The sequence below is a fragment of the Vicugna pacos genome, chromosome 18 (assembly GCF_048564905.1).
Source record: "Vicugna pacos chromosome 18, VicPac4, whole genome shotgun sequence".
Lineage (NCBI taxonomy): Eukaryota > Metazoa > Chordata > Mammalia > Artiodactyla > Camelidae > Vicugna > Vicugna pacos.
Window position 1 is genome coordinate 44,565,681 of NC_133004.1, and position 17,566 is coordinate 44,583,246.

General features: G+C 50.0%; 1 protein-coding gene across 5 annotated transcripts in view; it reads right to left on the bottom strand.

The window, feature by feature from the left end:
* The window catches only part of SDK1 (sidekick cell adhesion molecule 1), a 719,511-nt gene that overhangs the window by 121,297 nt on the left and 580,648 nt on the right, over nucleotides 1–17,566 (bottom strand). For all 5 annotated transcript variants that reach the window (XM_072943395.1, XM_072943396.1, XM_072943397.1 and 2 more), the window contains 3 exons: nucleotides 7,483–7,598; nucleotides 5,681–5,873; nucleotides 611–709 (listed from right to left, as the gene is read on the bottom strand). In XM_072943395.1, coding sequence (XP_072799496.1) covers nucleotides 611–709; nucleotides 5,681–5,873; nucleotides 7,483–7,598 — 408 coding nt within the window. The remainder of the gene's footprint in view (nucleotides 1–610; nucleotides 710–5,680; nucleotides 5,874–7,482; nucleotides 7,599–17,566) is intronic.

The following is a 17,566-nucleotide window of genomic DNA, read 5'->3' on the forward strand; positions in this document are numbered from 1 at the left end:
GCTCCTCCCCAGGCTCCGTGTGGCCTGCAGCACGGCACGTGGAGGCAGGAGCCCCTGGGGCCGCCTGGCCTGGACGCTCGTGGGCTGTGGGTCTCCAGCCTGGACGCCAGCCGTAAGCGCCGTGGTCACTGCAGGTTTTAGCGAGTTCCCGCACACGCAGGCCCTACGGGCCCGGCTGCTGAGGACAGGCCACCCCCTCCCCCCATGCCAGGCCTGGACCCCAGGCTCTTCAGCTGTAAAACGGTCACAATCACAAGAGCTACCTGACTGTGTCATGTCACTGAGAACGAAGGGAGAGGATCACAGAGGGAGGAAGCCAGAGGAAACACCGGTCCTCGTGATCAGAGACGTGGGAGGTTTGGTAAGACAACGCAGAGAGGGCCAGTCTCCCAACTCTGGGGTGCAGCCCTGCAGGGCAGAGCCCCGCAGGAGGCTGGGCTCGGAGGGCGCGCTCCTGGGGTGGTGGCCCGGCTCCGCCCTCACCACGCGGCCTGTCGCCCTGGAGGTGGCGGCGGGCCCCCGCGCTGCCAGCCGTTGTGCGTGAAGCCCTAGCCATTGCTCTACGTGGGGCGAGCCTGCTTTCCCTCCTTCTGGAGACAGAGACACTTACCTGTAATGACGCCGTTCTTTTCCAGGGGCTCCTGCCAGCTGACCTTGAGAGATGTGTCCAGAATCTCCGTGAAACTCAGATGCCCCACAGCTCCCGGCTCTAGTGATGAAAACAGAGACATCTGTTACCACAGCAGCCTGGTTCTCTCCGGTCAGATTTGTGCGGGACGCTCCAGTGGTGGAAAGTGGGGAGCCAGAACCGGCAGGACACGCCGGGGAACACCCAGAAGGGTCAGGGAGTCCAAGGCGTCAAAGGCGACCTGGCCACGGTCACACAGACTATTGTACTCAGCCTCATCCCAGCCAGGGTGGGAGCTGCAGAGCCCAGACCGCAGGAGATTCAGACACAAGCCCTGATCTGATCTCACTGGCACAGTCAGGCGGCTGGACCCTGAAAGCACCCACTGGCACCAGCATTTCCGGTCGCCTCTGCAGCCCTGTCGTGTGTCTGGCTCCTGTGGGGCCGTAAGGACGTGTGCAGCCAGAGCGGGGAGCCTTGGCCCGGGGGGCAGGGCCGGCCACACCTGGCTGCAGGGTGATGCCTGCTGACCAGACCCAGAACTGCAGGCTGGACCCCCACTCACTCTCCCCAGGGACCCCAGCGCAGGGCAGGCATGGGAAATGTCTGGAAAAATGTGTGCTTTCCCTCGACTTTCTCTGCATTGCAGCCCCCTCCCAACACAGGAGGGCAGAGCGGCAGACCTGCGGCTGAACACCCACCAGAGAGCAGAGGTCAGCAGACCCCAGCGGACAAGCCTCGGCCCTGGTCTGGCCTCTGTCAGCCTCGCGCAGACGGCAGGTTTCTAAGGCGAGTCCGACACCTGGTGCTCGGCTGGTACTTGGACACAAGCCTCGGGACACAGCTTGTGGTTTTTAAAACCGGGAACCACCTTAGCCAATCCACTCATCCGGGTGAAACTGTTGAAAGACTTTTACAGATAAGCTCAGACACGCTGAGGAATCTCTCTCGGAGTGGAACATGGTGAAACAGAACGTCTGTCAAGACCATCTCATCCGCCCCCAGGTCGGAGTTTCCAGAAAGACATTCTGACGGGTTTTGAACGGACTTGTCCTTTTTTCGATCGATAGAGCAGCAAAGGAAGCTTTTTGCTCCTTTTATATTCTCGGTGTTTCTGTTTCCTGGATTCCTGCCCGAGTACGCTTGTCCTCCAGCGCTGCTGGAGCCAGCTGGCGACGTCTACGCTTAAATTTATATTTTGTTTCTTCTTTCCTGTGTCACCCACCCCCCACCCCTCCAAGTTCTTATTTCATCAGAGCTTCAGAGGAGGCAGCGGCTGGATGTGGAACTGACTCCAGCATCATCACTAGAGAGCGACGGAGACCCCTCGTCCAGCGCCCGAGGGGCCACGCTTCTCTTCGAAAGGCTGCAGCCCCGGAGCTGACACCAGCCCCACCGCCCACCTTCCAGCTCGTCCACATTTAACACGAGGCTCCGTTTTCCCAAGTAGGGGCAACAGGCTCCCTGCTCGTCAACAGTGGTGGCTCAGTTAGAAAATTCTCAAGAGGATGACATCACTGCCAGCCTTCTGCATCCTGGGAGGGAAGTCCTGTTTCTCCTTTTCCTGCTGCCTCCACTGCTCTGCTCCCTGGCTGCACAGCAGCCTGGGTGTCTCCCCACAGTGTGCGCCTGCCCGTTTAACTGGCAATAATGAGACTTCATTTAGTAAAGAATTCAGCCAGGAGCCTTCTCTCTTTTATCTGAAGAAGGCTCTGCTTTTTGCCACTTTTGATTTTAATAAATGTCCTTTGGAAAGTAAAACCCGATCTCCAGTTGGCCCCACTGTGTTTGGAGCCGAGGTGATGCCCTCAGTCACGAGATTGAGGAAAACGTCTGAATAATGACGAGCCATCAGGGGTGCCCGATAGACGTTCCTAGGGCTCCCGTCACCCCCTTAGTCACGGGGACTCCCCCATCCCCGCCGCTTACAGACAGGGTTAGGCAGCTCCCCCACAGGGGAGCGGAGGGCGGTCCTCCACGCAGGCAGAACGTCTCTTCCTCACCCGGAGACCCAGCCCGGGCGCCCTGCTCGGCCCGCCGCACTTGGCCCCGGAGCCGGAGCTGGAGCCCTCCCCACGCCAGCCCCCGGCCACGACTGTGCCAGAGCCCAGCGAGGCCCCCCCGAAGCCCACCTGAGTCCCAAAGCGCTTCACCCGCCAAGGACGCTCTGAGGCGCAGCTGATTTCAAATGTTTCCATCTGTGGTCAGACCACAAGCTCAATTACAGTCCTTAACCTTTCCTTGGGAAGTAAGGTCACAACTGCTACTTGCAAGGACTCTCAAATCTACCTCTTCAGAATCTACCGTCCATGGGCAACACCCACTCAAATGTCCCCCGGGCACCACACACTGAGGGTGTCCTGGTGACAACCTGCGTCCTCACCCTGGACCTGCACCCCACGTCCTGGTTACTGGCATCACCCTCCCCGCAGTGTCGGAGTGCTGGAGTCGTCCCGGAGAAGCCCTTCTCCCACCCCCAAGTCTGTCTGGCCCCACTTCTCTGTGACATGCGTCTAGACTCTCCCCGACTGCTGTCCCCACCGCTGGGGTAGAGGCTCCAAATTACCCACCTCTGCCTCTGACTGCTTCTCCCTTGTCTCCAGTGCATCATCACGATTCCTCCGGATGGAGCCCCAAACCACAGAGCTACTCAAATAACAGCCCTCGTGGACTTCCTTCTGTGATTCCCCAGCGCCTGGATTACCTCTGTCCACGTGCCTGAACCTAGCAACTGAGACTCCTCTGGGCCAGCCCCCAGCCTGTTTCTCTAGGGTCACCCCCGCCCCCACAGAGGACACCAAAGCCAAGCTAAACCCCTCATACTCTCCCACACCTCCTTCACGCTCTGCCTTTATGGGTTCTGTTTCTGCTCATCCATTCTCTGCTGCAAAAGCAACTCCGTCAGGGTGCCAATGGTCACCTCCTCTACGAGACTGACCTGACTCCCCCAGGTGTTTCCTGTCACTCCTCACGGGGCTGCCACAGCCACTGCTACGGACCTCCTTCCTCACGGCCCTGCCCCCGGGCCTGTCCACCTCACGTCTTGTTAGGCTGATTAGCCCTGAGGGCAGAGGCTGCACCGACGTATCTCTGCTACACCTTCTACACGCAGCTGGCCACCTCCCACAGAAGGGGCACCCTGCAACACTCGAATGTAGGAACATACACGTGTTTGCGTGTTGGGTAGATGGATGAACAACTCAGTCCCCTACACTGGAGGCACAGGACTGGACGGCATGGCCACGATTTTTTTAAAGAAGAAAAGGGTAATTTGACCAACTTTCTCCTTTAACCCTAAAATCTGATGAGGGGTATATAAAGTTTATGATTGTAAAGCAGATTCTACAGCAGAATATATATTATATTTTCAAGTACTCATGAAACATTCACCAAGACTGATCATATCCTGGGCCATAAAACAAATCTCAATAAATTAAAAAAAAGTTGAAATTATACAAAGTGTGTTCTTTGACTGTAATGGAGTCAAGCTAGAAATCAATAGCAGAAAGACAAGGAAATCTCCAACATTTGAAATTAAATGGCACACATCTAAGTAACCCACGGGTCAAAGAGGAAGCCTCAGCTGAAATAAAAACACACAGAGCTGAACGAAAATGAAACACAACGTATCAAAATACGTGGGATGCAGCTAAAGCAGTGTGAAGAGGAAAATTTATAGCCCTCAGTGCTTGCATGAGAACGAGGACAGGCCTCAAATCAATCATCTAAGTGCTCACCCCGAGAAACTAGAAACAGAAGAGCAAAATAAACCTAAAGCAAGCAGAAGGAAGGAAATAACAACATTAGAGCAGAAATCCATTAAATTGAAAAATAAGAAAATAATACAAAATATCAGTGAAACAGAACACTGGTTTCTTGAAAGAAAAATCAATGAAACTGATAAACTCCTGGGAAGAATGACCAGAAAACCCCACGAAACCCCCCCAGAAGAAACAGATCACCTATATCAGAAGGAAACAGGGACTGTGACTACATGTTCTGCAGCCACTAGAAAGGCAATAAGGAGGTGCTACCAACAGCCTCGCCCTCACAAATGCAGCGGCTTAGAGGAATGAGTCCCTGAACGTCACAAACCGCCGAAACTCAGCCAAGATGCGACAGACAACGGAATAGTACTAGAGTCATTAAGGAAACTGAATTTATAATTTTAAAAGTCCCAAAAAAGGACTCTCCAGGATCAGAGGATTTCACTGAAAAACTTTTACTTAAGTTTTAACTCTCCTCATAAAGGAGGTGCACGCTCAGTGTAGAAATGAGAATATGCAGAAAAATACAAATAAAAATATAAAGGTAACAGCTTTCAAGGTCATGGCAAACTTCAAGGTCTTTTCTCACCTAACAGACCTCATTGAGCTTTGCACACCGTTTTTTTTCACTTAACACTAGATCATGACCATTTTCTCTCAAAACCTTTTTTAATAACTACAAAATATTTAGTATACTATCATTCCACAATTTTTCAACGATTCCCCTTTGGAACATTAGAATATTTTTCATTGTTTTCAATTACCAACAATGGCAATGAATCTCACTGGACACAAAGCTTCGTGCACATCTGTGAGTATTTTCTCAGAATAACTTCAACAGAAAATGTTCTCAGAAGCATCACTCGGCCTGAGAGCAGAGAAGGGGCTGATCTGAACTGACCAGAAGGAGATAATGGAAGGTCAAAGGGCTTCAAGAGGCTCGGGTGCAACGCCCGCTGGGGAGGGGCCGGGGGAGGCCCGGGCTGGGGGGCTTTATGGGGGATTCAGGAAGCAGGTGAGGGGACTGGAAGTTGAAACCTGCGTGAAGAGGGGTCCAGCAAGACAAGACCAAAGGCTGACTGCACCCCACGCTCCACATACCACCGCCACCCAACACTATTATACTTACAGTGACTTCCCTCCCTGGGGCCAGCAGACTGCGAACACCCTGAGAACATGGAGTTTCCACCCCTGCTTTGCCTGGCGCTGGACATGACAGTGGCCCAAACCTCTCCGACAGCTGACTCGGGGCTACTGACAAGACACCTGGCAAAGGGGTACTCACTGTCCTCGTGGGTCCAGACGAGCTGAGGCGTGCTCGGAGGCCCGTCCCCTGGAGTGGTGAAGCACAGGACCGATGTCAAGTAGGCGGTAAACTTCTTCAGGTTAGTTATGAACCCGTGGTGGACTCCGTGGAAATCCGGAGCGATGGTGACCACCGTGACATCCTCGGGGACATCAGCCGGCCACGCCAGAAGCTAGGATGGAGCGGGTTGAGAAAGAGATCCTTTTAACTCCACATCTTCACTCTCAAGTCTGCACCAGAATTTTATTTTGCTTGTAATATGTCTTCAAAGAAAGCAAAGTTGTAATCAAGAAACTCCATAAATCCTACATTTTATAATTGCACTGAAAAATACTGACTTTAAAAGACATCTCATGGACTACTGAATACAGATGTGCTTACTTACATGTATTTTATACATATATATATAAATAAAATATCTACTTTTACTCATATTGGGAAAAGACACTCCTCAAACCTTCACCTTCTCTTCGCTTAAACTTGTATAATTTTTAAGGTTAAGAAATACTGATGACATCGTCTGTTATTCCACTGAATCAACGCAATAAACATAAATACAAATGTTTTCCTAGAGAGGCGCCCTTTCTGAAGCCCCGGGGCGATGGGAACCACGCTAAGGACTTATAATTTATATCTCACCAGTTTTCTGAAAAGGAGACTGGCTGTACTTTTAAAGAAACACAGTGTAAAGGAGGCTGTTTTAATGTTTTGGCAACATTTTGTACGAATGTGACTTTTAATTCCTCTGACACCAAATGCTTTTAGGGTTAATTCACTCTGAAATTGACCCGCTGCAGGACAAGAGCAGGTTTGTACGGACGGAGGTGACAATCGAGCCACAGAGTGGACGGCCCAGTCGTGCCGACAAGACTTGACAGGAGAATCAGGGAGGCAGGAGCATTTTCGTTGATCACTATGGTTTCCTTTCAAAGATGCTTCTGACTGCAGCGATCTGGGTGGGGTGGGAGAAGGCAGAACAGGCTTCCGGCTACGTCTGCCTTTCCAGCGGAAAACAAGTGTTTTAGCAAGTTGAGTCCAAATGGGAAAAAAATGAACTGCGTGTCTGAGGAAGTAACAGTCTCTGAACCTGAGATTGCCAAGTGTTCACCAACCAGGTGGACTCCCTTCTCCGGGAAGGCCTCGCCCGGGCTCCCCCGCCAGCGCGGAAGGCCCGCGTCCGCACCGCAGGCGAAGGGGGCCGAGCACCCTGCTGAGCGCGGGAGAAGCTGACGGAAGAGGAGGGGCAGACTGCGCTCTGGGAAACGCGCCCAAGCACGCGAGGAAGGTGACGTGCTTGGGCGCTAAGGACAAGGGGGGGGTGTCCCTGTCGCCAGCTCGGTCCAGGTAGGTCCCGAGTCGGCGGGTCTCAGTTCTACAAACAGAATCGTCCCTCACGTATCGAGAGGGCACGGACTTATCCTTACTTGATGGAAACGTCACCCAGCGCCCTTTGCTCTGAGTCCGGGCTCCTCTGAGAGGTCCCCTTCCGGGAAGAGGGGCTTTCTGCACACGCTGAGTCCAGTCAGCCGAGACAGGCCTCCCACCACAAACTGAAACGCGGTGGCCTTTGTCACCGGCGGCCCCGCTCTGCAGGAAGCGCCCTCTTGGTAACTAGAACGCGAGTGTCGGAGCCCGCGTAGCTGGCGACGGGCCCCTGGACGGAGGTGCCCCTGCCAGGGCCAGCACGCTCCGCGCTGCTGCCGGGGGCCCTGACGGCAGGAGGGCGGCAGCCTCCCCATGGACCCCGCGGGCCCGGGAGCCCTTCCGGCCGCGGCGCGCACCTTGTAGCCCTGGTTGATGCCGTTGATGAACTGCTGCGGCGGGGGGCTCCACAGGAACTGCACGCTCGTGGAGTTCACGGCCTCCGTCTGCACGTTCTGCGGGGGCGCGGTGGGCACTGTGCCGAGGCGGTCGTCAGGGCCAGCGAGACAGACGGCAGGAGGCACGGGGCGGGGGGGAGAGATGGGGAAGAAACCTTTAGCTGCCACTCACGCGTCACCGGCCCTGGGAACGGCGAGCGTGGTGAATGTTCTGGAAGCTAACAGCATTACAAAGAGAAAGGATTGGGCTGTTTCTCACCTTCTCTGGCAAAGTCTTTCAGGCGTAGCACCATCGCATCGCGCGGGCGCGCCTTCCCTAGGATCCCGAGGCGGGGAGTGAACAAGCTTGCCCTGGTTTTACTTTCAGCTGCCCAGCACTTGAGAGCAAGGCAAGGTACATCTAGAAATCTGCCTCTCCCTTTACACATCACTGTGTTTCAAGCCCAGTGATCCTTTACATGAAAAAACCACCCCTTTTCATATGTAATTTATTCCTTTGGAAACTAAATTTCTCTTTGTCTGCCACAGGAGCCTCTCTTTAAAAAATTTTCCACTTCTTGTATTGAACAGCTATTGAACCCAATCACACACCGGCCCGGGGGCCTGCCTCCAAGGCGGGCTCGTTCCACGGGAGGAGCTCATGTAGCTGGAACAGGAGAGTCCCTCTGGTGAACACAGGGCAGAGCCACCACCCGCGCCCCAGGAAAGAGTCGGGGCTTTGGATCAGTGGACACTCCCGCTGGCTCTGGAAGGACAGACTTTGAAGAGGGAAAGGCCTTGAGAAAAGCATTCGCCTCTGGGAAAATGGAGTGAGCAATGGCGCGGGGCCATGAAACCCTGGTGAAAGGAGCGAGCATGGCTGGACACGGGGTGTGGCGGAGGGGGAAGCGGACGGGCCACTTTGGAGACTGCCTCGTATGCCACACACGCTGGTTGACAATCTGCACGGTAGGCAATGGGGAACCAATAGTTTTTGGAAAAGGGCAGCGACATGGCGGGGCTGGCTTTCTAAGGCCTGGGGGAGGGTGCCGCCCACCGGCTGAGCCGACTGAGGGCAGGATGCTCTAGGAGCCTTAGGAACCTGTTTCAAAGCAAAGACGCAGAAGCCCAAGGGATCCTTCAGCTCAAGGAACAGAAGGAAAGAAGAGAGTCCCAGGGCACAAAGCACGTGAGGACAGAGCGTGGTCCTGCTGAAAATCACCACACCTTTCATCGTGCTCTTCTGAGAAGCTCATCGCACTGGGCGGAGACGGAAAACCACGATTCATCCCAGCCCCTCCAGTCCACTCTTCCAACTCACGCCCCCTTTCCCACCTGCTCTTGATTCCGGCTGTGGTATCTCTTGTCCCCGCTCCGTGAGTCACTGAGAAAACCACCCCACTTCTCACTCAGCACCCACCCCAAGTCTGGGGGCTAAAGACGGCCACAGGGTCGCTGTGCCTCAATGCAGAGAGTTGGCAAGAACGTCACATCCATCCAGAACGAGGAAAGGCTGCACAGACGATAGCATCTTAACTTTCCTTGAGCCCCCAAGGAAGCTGCGGTCATAGGGCAACCAGGCTGTCTGCAATATAAGAAAAGACAGGCCTCTCCGGGGGCGAGAGCGTGAGCGCTGGCTCCCCTGTGACAGAGCACGAGGGAGACAACGGGCATCACACAACTGGGAACATTCCGCTAAAATTCTTCTGTTTTAATTAAAACATTTTTATTTTCATTTTTTACTTTTTTAATGGAGGCACTGGAGATTGAACCTAGGACCTCGTGCATGCTAAGCATGTGATCTTCCTACACGATACATAGTAGACTTCCAGATAAATTGTAATTAATTAATGATATATACTTTAAACTCCAGAGCAGTCACTAAACAGCTTTGAAAATGAGATATAAATGGGCAAGAGTGAAAAAAATATGTAATTATAAAAATACCAGATGAATCAGAAAGCAGGCAGGCAAAAGGGAGAGAAAAGGAAAACACAAGAGAGGAACGAACAGAAATGAATCAGCAAGACGGTGGATTCTCATTCCATCACACCAACAGTGGCAGCAAGTGTGAACCGTCTGGACAGGCCAATAAAAGACCGATCACCACTTGGACGAAGAGCAAGACCCCACGATACGGCGTCTAAAGCAACCCCACTTGAAGTATGGAGATACGAACAGCTTTAAAGTAAAAGAATGGAAAAAGCACATGAAAATACCAAAAAAATAAATCGAGTGGCTGTATTAATATCAAAGTAAAAATCTCAGCAAAGAAGAAAACCAGTGATAAATCAGACACTGTATGATGCTGTCGTGATCTGCTCACCACGAGGACTCAACGGTCCTAAACGGGTGGGCAACAGAGCCTCAAAACACAAGGTGCAAATCTGACAAAGCTAAAAGGAAAAAATTAACAAATCAACTACTACAGTCGGAGACTCCAACTCTTCTTTCTCAACAACAAAAAAGCAGACAAAAAATGAGTCAGAATCGTCACGACCTGAACAACCATCTAGTACCTTGACCTCCAAGTTTTACTTAAAAACCTATCCAACAACAACACACTGCACGTTCTTTTCACGCACACGTGGAAATTAACCAAGAGGGGCATATTTGCAATATATACGTCACGTAAAACTAACCTAAACGAGTTAAAAATCACTGAAATCACAAAAAGTATGCTTTATGATCCAACAGAATTAAACGAACCTAACGACAGAAAGATACGTGGAAAATCCCTAAAAACTTGGATATTAAACAACACACGTCAAAACAGTGCATGAGCTAAAGAGGAAATCGCACGGAAAATTAGAAAGTATTTTCAACTGAATGAAAGTGAAAAACATAACATACCAAAATTGGGGGATTCCGAAGGGTTAGAGTGGAATTTACAGCATTTAGATGTTTGTATTAGAATCGAAACTTAAGAATCTATAACGGTAAATTAAACCCCAAACAAGAAAGTGGAAGAAAGAGTAAAGAAAAAGAGCAGAAATCAATGAAATAAAAACAGAAAAATGATGGAGAAAATCAATGACTCCAAAAGCTGGTCCTCGTAAAGATCAATACACGTCCAGCCAGACTGACCGTGTATGAGCAGAAGCCACAGGCGACCAGCATCACCAGTGTCAGGTGAGGCCCCGGTGAAGCCTACTGATGTTAAAAGAAGAAGAGAACATTCTGAACATCTTCCTGCTCATGCATCCAACAACGTAGATCAAATGGACAAATCCCTTAAAAGAAACACGCGTCCAAAACCCACTCAGGAAGATGCAGACGGCCCGCGCAGACGAACGCCCACCAAGCATTTGAGCACAGAATTAGAGCCGTCCGGAAAAGCAGACGCCAAGCGTGCGAGGGTCACTGGTTAACGCCACCAGGCATCCGGAGAAGAAATAAAAGACGTTCTAAAACACCATCCTGACAGCGAAATCAGAAAAGGTCATTAAAGGAAAGGAAAGCTACAGACAAACATCCCTCAGAAAACAGACGCAAAGTCCTGAATAAAATATTAGAAAATAAAGTTCAGCAACATGGAAAAACCATGATTTATTCTCATCAAGTGGAATTTATCTTACAAATGCAAGGGTGGCTCAATGTGTGAATATCAATCACAGCAATTCACTGTATCAATAAAATTTAAAAAATCATCTTAACAAATTTAGAAAAAGCATTTGACAAAGTTCAACATCTAATAGTGATTTAAAAAACCCTTAAGGTAAGGATTAAAAGGAACTTACTAAACTTACTAAGGGGCACCTGTAAAACACCTACAACTGACATCTTTTTTAAGGTAAAAGACTGCTCAGAAATGAAGCAAAGTTGTCTTTCTTGCCATTCCTATTCTGAAAACGCAAACCAGGGCAGTAATGCAAGAAAAAGAAAGGGCCTAGGGATTGAAAAGGAAAACAAAGCAAAACAAACCTCTCTCTATTCAGATAATACAATTGTCCATGTAGGAAATCCCTGAGCCTACCAGCTAAATGCTCCTACAGCTGAGGACAGCAAGATCACAGGATGTAAGACCAAAACACAAAAGCCAAATATATTTCTAAACATGAGCCACAGACAATTGGAAACTGAAGTTAAAAATTTAGGACCACTTACATAACAATCAAAACATGAAATAGATATAAATTTAACAAACCATATACAAGATTTTTATGCTGAAAATTGATGAAAAATAAAAAAACTTAAATAAAGGGAGAGTCATATCATATTGATGGATTGGAAGACAATATAATAAAGCTGTAATTTCTCCCCAAATTGATCACTAGGCTGACTGTAATCCCAATCAAAATTGCAGCCAGCATTTTTTTAGAAATTGAAAAGTTAACTTTAAAACTGAGATGGAAAAACAAAGAAATTAGAATATCCAGATCAATTTTGAAAAAGGAAGAACAAAATTGGACAATCTTCACGACGTGATATCAAAACTAACTATAGATCTACAGTAATCAGAACAAAGGTTTCTTGGAGAAAGAGATGGAACACTGATCACTAAGACAGAGCATTCAGAATTATTCACATACACACCAACTGGTGTTTAACAAAAGCACAAAGGCAACGCTATGGAGAAAGGATAGTCTGTTCAACAAATGGTGCTGCAAAAAAACGGACATCCAAATGCTAAAAAAAAAAAAAGGAAAGAAAAGAAAAAAGAGAAAGAAAAAAAAAGGATCCATACCTCACACCATACATGAAAACTAACTCCAAATGGGTATGGATCATGGGCCTAAATGTCATTTAAAACTTCTAGGGAAAAACGTCTGTGATGTTGGCTCAGGCAAAGATTTCTAGCCGTGGCAAGGGCGCCATCCATAAAAGAAGGGCACTGGTAAGTCTGACTTCATCAAAGCAGCGACCTTCCTCTCTGTGAAAGACGGCTGCTAAGAAAATGAAAAGACAGGCTATTGGCTGAAAGAAAAACTTTACAAGACTTACATCCAATAAAGGACTTTTATTCAGGATGCATAAAAGAACTTTCAAAACTCAGTAATAAGAAAACCAAAAACTCAGAGAATTGTCAGAAAGAATTAAATAGTTACTTCAACAAAGAAAATGGAAATAAACCCATGAAAAGGTTCTCAGTAAACATCACTGGTCACCAGGGAAGTTGATGTGAACCTACTACACACCTATCAGAAGAGCTAGAAGAAAACAACGACCACGTTTTGGCGCAGACGTGAAGCAACGGAAGCTCCCCTGATTCTCGGCAGGAGTACAAAATGCAGCGTCCACCCGGGAGCCTGGTGGCTTCTTCCGAAGGTGAGCGCGCACTAACTATGCGACCCAGCGGCCTGGCTCGAAGTATTTCTGCAACACAAGTGCGGACTTACGGTCACACAAAGCCTGCATGCAACGCTCACAGCAGTTTTATTGAAAATCACCCCAAACTGGCGACACCCCCAAAGCCCTTCAGCTGGAGGAGAGGAAGGCACGCGGCGGGCCGGCCACGGACGGAGTACTGCTCTCGCCAACAACAGAGGCGGACCTCAGACGCGTTACACTAAGGGAAGGCGGCCACCTCGGGGGGCTGCAGGCTCAGTCTGTGTGATGCTCTGTGACAGGGAAAGCCGGAGGGGAGGAAACGCTGACGGTCGCCGAGGGCGGGCGGAGGGTCGGGGCGGAGGGTCTGGGGGCAGAGGAGGCAGTGCAAGGGAACTCCGGGGGTGACAGGAATACTCTGTCCTCCCCGTGGTAGTGATTGCGGACTGTGTGTGTTTGTCAAAACGTACAGAACCGTACACTAAAAAGGGTAAATTTTACTCTGTAAGCTAGGCCACGATAAAACTAACTTTAAAAATGCTGCAAATTCTTTGATGCTTCTTCTCATCCAGAGGTGGTGTCTGTGTTTGGACCTCCTGAATGCAGGCTCTGGGACTATTCTGACCCACAGAATAAGGTCCAGGCCTTAATAAACTAGAAGCTTCCACACTTTCTCTCTAGAGCCATCCTTTCTGGGAGCCCTGGGGGCCCATGTAAGGAGTCCAGCGACCCTGAGGCCCCCATGCTGGAGAGGCTGTGTGCTGGTGCCCTGATGGACAGTCCCAGGGTGTCCGGCCTTAGGGCCTTCCCAGCTAAGGCACCAACGCGGGAGTGAATCCACCATCCCTCCCCTGACCCCCAGCCACCAGCCAGCCCACCTGCCAACTGACCCGGCACAAGGAACCGCCGCTCCGAGCTCAAACTCCCAGGCCCCAAACCACGAGATATGATACAATGGCACTGCCCTCAACCTCTAAGTTTACTGTTCTCTAAAAAGAGCACACCGATCAAACCCTGCTAAGAAAATGGCATTTTGCATAAACTAAACGAGCAGTAATTTCCCGCGTGCATCCCGCCCCGGGCGGCCCAGGTCAGAGGCAATCCCTCCCCCCTCTCATTGCCCGAGGTCGCGCGCAGCCCCGAGAGACAAGAGCTGCTCGGCCGGGGCGTCTCCACACCGAGGCCCCAGGGCCTGGCACCGGCGCTGCAGCCCCAAAGTCACAGCGTGGAAGCTCTAATGCCCACCCTCAGCTTTAGTCAGAAAACCACCAATTCTCAGCCCTCTTCTAGTCTCAGCTCCTTCGACTTCTTTTTTCCCTAATTATTGTCATCAGAAGTGACTCACAAATTTGTGGACAATGGGATTAAAATCCCCTCGAGTGAGAAGGAGGCCCACAGCCCATAAACCCTTCCCGACAGCGTCTCAAATACAGGAGCTGCTGTGGCTGAAAGGGCTTCATTACTGAGGGTTGCGTGAACCTGCCCTCCTGGGGACGGCAGGGTGAGTCTGCCACGCCAGGCCCTGGGCGGAGGTGGCGCCCACGTGCGCAGAGCAGGGCTCAGCCCTCACCAGGGTCCTGGGCGGGGGTGGGGGTGGGGTGGGGGGGGTGGCCTCCTGCTGCCCTGGAGGCCTTTTCTCTCCAGATCATTAGCATCTGAAGTGCCACTCCTTCCAGCCTGGAACTGCAGGCCCTGAAGAAGCCTGGCAGACACGGGTGCTATGCTCTTTTGTGATTTCCACTGGTCAAAAAATAAATCCATTTTCACCAGATAAACCCCCCAGCAGAGATCCAGGAGTGTCCTCTGTCTCAAGCCCGACAGAGCCTGAACCCACTGGACGGGCAAGGACGAGGAGCCTGTGGGGACGCGCCCAGCACGCAGGGGCACCCAGCAACCAGGTTACGTGAAAGGCAAGCCACGAGGGTGGGTTCAGATACCGGAGTCTCATTCCTTATGGAGACATTTGCAACCGAAAACAACGGCTGTTTCCGGTCCCCGAGGGTGGATTTCTTGGAGTGGCGAGTAGGAGTCACTGCAGGTAGGGAGGTGCCGTCAGGGCGCCTCCAAGGGGCGACACCTGTGCCAGGAGAGACCGATGTCCGTCAGCTTCTCATAGTGGTAAGCCATTGTTCACAGCCACTCAAAAGCTGATACGTGCTGAAATGTAATTTCAAACTTCGTGCATCTGACAACTCTACGTGCGCACCGTGTTCTGCTAAGTGGAAGCAGCTGATCTGAAAAGGCTACGCACACAGCTTGAGAGCCCACCCACACGGCCTCCTGGGAAAGGCTAAACCGGAGACAAAGGATCAGTGGTGGGTGGGTGGGAGGGGAGGGAGGGGCACAGGCGGAGCGCGGGGGACTTCTAGGGCGAGAAGACGATTCTGTGCGACGCCGGCACGGTGGGCACGTCGTCCACGCCCGTCTGACGTCCAACACCGGGAGGGACCCCCAAAGTGGACTGGGTCTGGGCGAGGCCAGCGTAGGCTCATCGAGGGTAAGAAAGCACCGCAGTTGGGGGTGGGGTGTGGGAAATCTCTGTATCCCCTGTCGTTTTGCTGTGAACCTAAAACTGCTCTAAAAATAGTCCGTTTAAAAAAGACTATACTTACGACTTGTTCTGTAGACCTTCCGAATCCAGTTACTATTTTGCACTTTCCACGCAGCCTCTGCACCTTCCCTGGTGCCCCACTGGTCCAGCCGGCTAAGCCCCGCCTTCCGTGACGCCCCATTGGTCCAGCCGGCTAAGCCCCACCCTCCCTGACCCCTCACTGGTCCAGCTGGTCAAGCTGAGTCTCACTTCAGTTGCCAGTTTCTTATCATCAGTGAACTTCTGTTGTTCAGTGCGTGTGCCTATTTTTTTCAATTAATTTGGTAGTAGTTCCACCTGGTCGCATACAGAGGGCACGTGTGATTGTGTTTATGATTATTCTCTGGTACTAGGTGCTCCCCGAGAAAGAATTATTAAAAGTTTTTCTTCTCCCTCCTTCCCTTCCTTGCACCCTGTAGTGATGTAAATTCAGTGAGATCTATTTCTTGATGGAATTTCGAAATGAATCATTTTTAGAAAATTTTTTAAAAAGTTTAAAAATAATAATCTACATCATTAAATCAACTCATTAGAAAGGACTATTGGACTTCACAGCTTCAAACTGACTTTTTGAAATATTTTGGATTAGAGATTACATAATTATTACATGTCATGCATTTTTCAGAATTTTACTTTTTAATTAAATAAAAAGGAATATGTCAATATTGCTTCCTGTATGCTTCATTTAAAAATTTTTTCAAGCTGATTTATTTGAAAACTTTCTTAAGAATCTGTGCAAACAGAACTTTTAAAAAGTTGATTTTTGAAGTCAATATATACATCAGCCCACTTTATTGTACTTTATATTTAAATATATAAATATTTATTAAAATTATCTGTCAATAGAATTAATAGTATTTTATATGCATAAAGACACATTTCCCCACCATAACGAACAACTTGTGCTTAGAGGAACATCACCAGGTACACTAAGTCGGAAGAGCAGAAACATTTCTAACCAGGGAACATACTAAGGATGGTAAGGATGCAGATTTGTGTGTCCCAATCATCTTCTTCAGCCTAAACTTGGTATTTGATGGAAAAAGGATCACATGAAGTGATGATGCCAGGTAAGTAATGCCAGCACCTTTGCACAAAGCATGGATCTTACACAAAAAGATGAGAACTGGGAAACTTGTCTGCAGGCACAAAATTAGAAGGATAGGAATTTATGAGTTTGGTTACAACTGTATCGACCGAGTCCAAGGAGCTAGTTAAAATGTCCTGCATTTAACAGCTGGAGTCTAAACTCCCCCAACTGCAGACTCCCTCATCTTACCAGGCTGTGTGGAAACTGTCAGCCACGTGTCTGAAACCAGTGAAGGACAGGAAACAGGCAAGGTACCACTTCTGAAGGATGCCATTAGACGCCACACAGGTGACATGTCAGATGACCCAGAGACACATAGTCCGGAAGATTATGAAATCAGAAAAGCTTCCATTGCTGACTGATGGCTACTAATGTTAGTAACTGGACTTGGTACATAGTTTGAGTTTGACTCCCTCAAAAGAAATGCTTAGAACATTACATTGCAAAAAACACACCTGTCCTAGACCGAGTGCCTGGAAGTAGACTCTGGCCGTGGAGAGTTTTCTGCAGAAGCTGTATGGGGGCTCAGGAGACATACCTGCAGGGAAGAGAGGAGGCCGGGACAGGGCAGCAGGAGAGCTGCCAGTAAGGGCTCGCTGATCCCACAGCGGGTTCCTGAGCAGGGATGCCCCTTTGGGCTGTCCTAAACTGAGGCCAGGGGGCTGAGGTTTTGTGTGCCCCCAGCAGCCGCCGGCCATCAGTCACAGGCTGACCTGTGGGAGGGCTCCCTTGGGAGGGGCAGTTCCCCTTGGCAGCAGCAGTGTCAGGAGGGGCAGATGCTGGCACTGGAGATGGCGTGTCACCCAGAGGAACTGATCGGATGAGGCACTGCAGTGCACCCCACGCCACACAAGCTGCTAAATGGACGCTGGGAGTAAATGAGATACTAGAGGACAAATTTATTACGTTTCATATACCAGTGCTGACAGAAAGGTATAAAGACCTGGATTGGAAGAATTAATATTGTTAAAATAGCCATACTGCCTAAGGCAATATACCCATTTAATGTGACCCCTATCAAATTACCCAGGACATTATTCACAGAACTAGAAAAAAAAACCCTAAAATGTAAATGGAAACACAAACACCCAGAATTGCCAAAGCAATTCTTAGGAAAA